The sequence below is a fragment of the Sarcophilus harrisii genome, chromosome 5 (genome assembly GCF_902635505.1).
Source record: "Sarcophilus harrisii chromosome 5, mSarHar1.11, whole genome shotgun sequence".
NCBI classification, from domain to species: Eukaryota; Metazoa; Chordata; class Mammalia; order Dasyuromorphia; family Dasyuridae; genus Sarcophilus; species Sarcophilus harrisii.
In genome coordinates, this window is record NC_045430.1 from 109,381,047 (window position 1) to 109,386,009 (window position 4,963).

General features: G+C 46.1%; 1 protein-coding gene across 1 annotated transcript; it reads right to left on the reverse strand.

The window, feature by feature from the left end:
* Positions 1-331: 331 nt before the first annotated feature.
* Positions 332-4,493, reverse strand: KCNA6 (potassium voltage-gated channel subfamily A member 6). The gene has a single exon (XM_003771202.4). The coding sequence runs from the start codon at positions 3,808-3,810 to the stop codon at positions 2,191-2,193; it is 1,620 nt and encodes a 539-aa protein (XP_003771250.1). The 5' UTR covers positions 3,811-4,493; the 3' UTR covers positions 332-2,190.
* Between the last annotated feature and the right edge of the window lie 470 nt (positions 4,494-4,963).

Here is a 4,963-nt window from a genome sequence, read left to right on the forward strand (position 1 = left end):
TTCCTGAATTATGAATTTGTTTTACTCCAGTTCAAACTTATGAGAGGCACAGTTGCCCATGTCCTTGAAAAATACTAGATGATCCCTTTTCTTCTCCTGAGGACATGAAAAAGTATAGACAGCTCCAGCTTCAAGAACTGAGGAGGGGTGTAAGAAGTTTGAAAACCTAAATATGCTTCTTTTTGGCATTCTTCTTCCCTTTAGCTTTAGATCTAAATCTAGGGACTCATGAGTGAGGAGAGAAGAAGAAATTGGTTCTTGGTTAAGACTGAGAGTGAAGGCAAAGATTAAGATGTCAAAGACTTTTAACAAAATCATATGCTTGCATAGCATCACCGCCAATCTGACCAAAGAAGTTTATTGAGATGTTTCATGAGGTAGGGAGAGAGAAGGATTATATTCTCCATTTAAGAGATGGAAACACTGAGGTACATATAGGGAAAGTGATTTGTCCCAAGTCTCCCAATGAAGTTAAAACAGAACTAAGAGTTGAAACTGGGACTAGTCAACTTCTAATCTAGTATGTAACTCATTGGAATTGTCCTTAAGAGGACATTCATCTTTAGACACACCTAGAGCCAAAAGAAATCTCTGCCAAGCAGTCTCAGCCTTAGAAAGAAAATCAAAACTTAGCTGACAATCCTTCAGGTTTCTGAATTTCACACTGAACAGATATGACTAATGTCACATCATATATAAAAAGAAAAAGAAAGTTCCCAGGTGCCTGAAGGACCACAATCTTAAAACAGAAGTGAATGACAGTTATGGAGTCACAGATTTAGAGTAGGAAGGGAACCTTAGAAATCATCAAGTCCAGCACCATGTTTTATAGATAAGAAAATTGAGGCAAAGTTTTGGTTACATAAGTAATAAGTGGCATCTTAGAAGCCAAATTCAGCATTCTTTCTATACTATCTACATCTATAAAAAATGTAGCTCAGAGAATTCACAAGCAAGATCACAAATGCTCATCTAACTGAACAAAAGGATTCTAACAATAGGACTGCCCAAAAAGAATCAATGCTATTCTTAACAAATGTTATTTCCTATTGCCTATGAAAACAGAAAATATTTGTATATACTCAGAAATCTTTTTTTGGGTCACTTTGCAATATCTTTGCATCTGCCAATCTGGGAGACTTAAGTCAAATGTTTACTTTAGCAAAGTATCAAAGGCATCCCCAAGTTTAAATGCCCAGGATAGAGAGAGAATACTTGAGTCTGTGTGACAGCTATGGAGGATTTGGGAGCATTTCAGGTCGAGCTGGCAGTTGAAAGCTGCTACTGTGTAGCAGTTAGGGCAATAGAGAAAACTGTACTAAGATATTACAGCCCTTCAGAGGCAATAGAACTGGATCAACAGTTATATGAGATTCCATTTAAATGATTTTCTGGACTTGATGATGCCCTAGTCCCCATTCCACGTTCATGGGAAGGCACTTGCATATAACTAATACTTGGCTTTGAGAACCAGTCCTCCTGGAAGTAGAGAAACATGATCGGGATTGTATTAAAACAAAAGACAGGTTCGTTTTTATCCACATACATACACACACATACACACACACACACACACACACACACACACACACACATCATTCTATTGGTTTTTAGATTGCCCTGTATATACATCTTCTAAATGGTTGAGTTAAATACTGAAAATTTTCATCCTTGCTACACTTAAGACATGATTAGATATGTTAGATCCGTGATGCTAAAAGTAGGGTCTTCTGAGTAGATAGATGACAAAGGGCACCATATGAAAATAGTAGATTAGGTGAGTTGTTCCTGACCCTCCACCTTTAGATAGAAATTCAGCAGATGAAAACTAAGATTTGGAGTCCCAAAATAGTCCCAGGAGTTTTAATTCTTTTGAGACTACAGACAAAGCAGGGGAAATCAGTCTTTGGGGAGTATAAGGTGAAAAGATATTCCATGTAATTGTTAGAAAAGTAAGAATGATCAGATACACCCGTGGAAGGATACCATATATCTTAAATATCAAGAGACATCCTTGTGATCACTGGAGTCAGGGGTCCAGGAAATAGCATTTCACAGTTCAGCCATTTGGTCACTCTGGTTAGAGGGAATGATGAAGACCTTGGCATTAGATAGGGAGTGACTATCTAAAACTACTACAATTCTTTATTACACCCTTCCCTTCAATCCCCAACTTCTTCCTCTCAATAATCAAACTTCTGTCAGCATCCTTTTTTCTGCATAAACCCTGTGTGGGGTAGAAAGGTAGCTGGGTCTCCGTTCTGGGACAACCTCAGAGAAATCTGGTTTGCCAAGTGCCCCACCCACTCCTTTCAGATCTGGTATAGGCTGCCCACATGTGACATGTGTATATTGGCCTTGCTCCTCCTGCTCTGTTTCACGATGATAAAAATAGTTGAAGTTGGAGACGATTACCGGTACTGGTAGGGCAATGGTGAGGACACCTGCAATGGCACAAAGAGATCCCACGATCTTGCCCCCTACAGTCATGGGATACATGTCCCCATAACCAACTGTGGTCATAGTGACCACTGCCCACCAGAAAGCATCAGGGATGCTGGAAAAGAGTGAATCATCATCATCTGCCTCAGCAAAGTAGACAGCACTAGAAAAGAGGATAACTCCAATGAAAAGAAAGAAGATGAGGAGCCCAAGTTCTCTCATGGAGGCCTGCAATGTTTTGCCTAGGATTTGAAGACCTTTAGAATGTCGGGAAAGTTTGAAGATGCGGAATACTCGGACCAGACGTATGACTCTCAGGATTGCCAGGGACATGGCCTGCTGCCCATTTTGGCTGCTGCCTCCTCCAGGCTGCTGTTCCTGCTGTTGTACCAACTCTGTGCCCAACGTGATAAAGTAAGGGAAGATGGCCACTAAATCTATGATGTTCATGATGTTGCGGAAGAAGGCCGGCTTACTAGGGCAGGCTGAGAAACGAACCAGCAGTTCAAATGTGAACCATACTATGCAGAGGGTCTCTACCAGAAAAAAGGGATCTGTGAAGAAAGAGGCAGACTCTGTAGGATCCCCAAGGGGGATCAGTTGGGATGATGGTCCAGGTCCTGACACAACTCCTCCCTGGACAATGACACTAGGACTTAATAGTTTGTATACTGAATGGTCTCCCTCATCTTCTTCCTGGCTTCCTCTGGGGGCTGGGCCCCCTGAATTTACCCTACCACCATCACTTCTACTTCGGGGGTCTGGCCGGAACTGAGGCAGTGTTTCCAGGCAAAAGATGACTATAGAGATGAGAATGACCAGTACGGAGACAATGGCGATACCCCTAGCTGGCCCTGAGCTCTCAGGATATTCAAAGAGGAGCCAGACCTGACGTTTGAAGGGCTGAGAAGGCAAGGGCTTCTGATGCTCACCACCCTCTGGAAGGCAGCCCTCATCCTCCCGGAAAGCCTCTAGGGCCTCCTCACCCAGCTGGTAGAAGCGGATCTCCTCCAGGAAGATATCCAGAGGCACATTGACAGGTCTCCGCAGCCGGCCTCCGGACTGATAGTAGTAGAGGATGGCGTCGAAGCTGGGCCGGTTGCGATCAAAGAAGTATTCATTGCGCAAGGGGTCAAAGAAGCGGACTCGGCGACCGGGGTCTCCCAAAAGTGTGTCAGGAAACAGAGATAGGGTGCGCAATTGTGTCTCAAATCTTAGCCCCGAGATGTTGATCACCAGGCGCTCACTACTGCAGCAGCCACCGCCACCTCCAGCGGCGCCGGAGAAGTCTCCCCCACCCTGTTGCTCCTCCTCGGATCCCGGGACCTCCCTGTGAGCCGCCTGCGCCAAGGTTGTCTCCTCCCGCATGCCGCCTACTATGCTGTGCGCCCTTCCACAAGGTGCCTGCTGCCCGTATGCAGGTCTGGCTTACCAGATGTGGTTGAATGGAGCTCCCTGTTTCTTTCTTCCTAGGGTGCGGCTCCCGATCCCCTTTCTCTTTGATCTTGACCTAGCTGCCTATGCGCTCTCTTTCCTATAAGACTGAAAGCAGATGTGGGCTCCACCAGTTGAGGTACCTGGCTCCACACGCCGCGATGTCTGGAATTGGATGCCTGGTTCAAATGCCTGGCTTCGCGTCTCAGGATTTCTTAGATCTGGGCTCTGGGACTCTTAGGTCCCTCTCAGGTTGGTTCAGCACTCCCCAGCGCCCACTGGGCGTTGCTTTAGAATCCACGCAGATCAGTTCAGAAGCGTGAGATGCGCTTCCCTCTCCACCAGCTGTGGCTTCTGCCTCCGCGCTTAGCTTACCGCAAGACTCACGTCTGGCGGAGATCGCTCCTAACAACACCGCCTCTCTTCGCACTCTTCCCATGAGCTCCGAATGGACTGGTCCGTCCGAAAGGACTAACCCTTCTCTGGAGCCCGGGAGAGCAGGGACAGTACTCCCCAAAGCTCTAGCTTCCGCTGCTGTCACTGCAGCTGCTGCAGCATGGCTCTGCCCTTCCTCTCACTACAATCCCGAAGTGACGCGTTAGGCCCCGCCTTCTGCCCCCTCCCGTCCCACTCCCACAGCACACCCCTCGATCCAGCCATGGACTGCCCACTAGTTGGGCCTGAATAGAAGGACACAAGGACAAACAGACACACCTCCTTCCTGAGTCGAAATTCTCATGTAACCTGACACGCCCCTTTCTCCTTACTTCTCTAAATAAACGCCCAATGTCACACCTCTACCCCTCAATCTACAACCTCTTCTTTCCCTCTTGGGACCCTTTACAAAATCTCCCCAGCTTATTTCGCAGAATCCATCCGACTAAATCACCGGTGGGCAGGGAGGGCCTAAGAAGCCACAGGCAGTCTGCTCAGAAGAGTAGTGATGGAGATGGGACAGCTCCCACCAAATGTTTGCCTTGAATCAGTTCTGAGAAGGCTTAGAAATTGTCACATATGAACAATATAGCTCCTCCTCTGAAGAAAAAAAAAAAAAAGCCAATAGTGATTTCCCATTCCTTCCATTTTC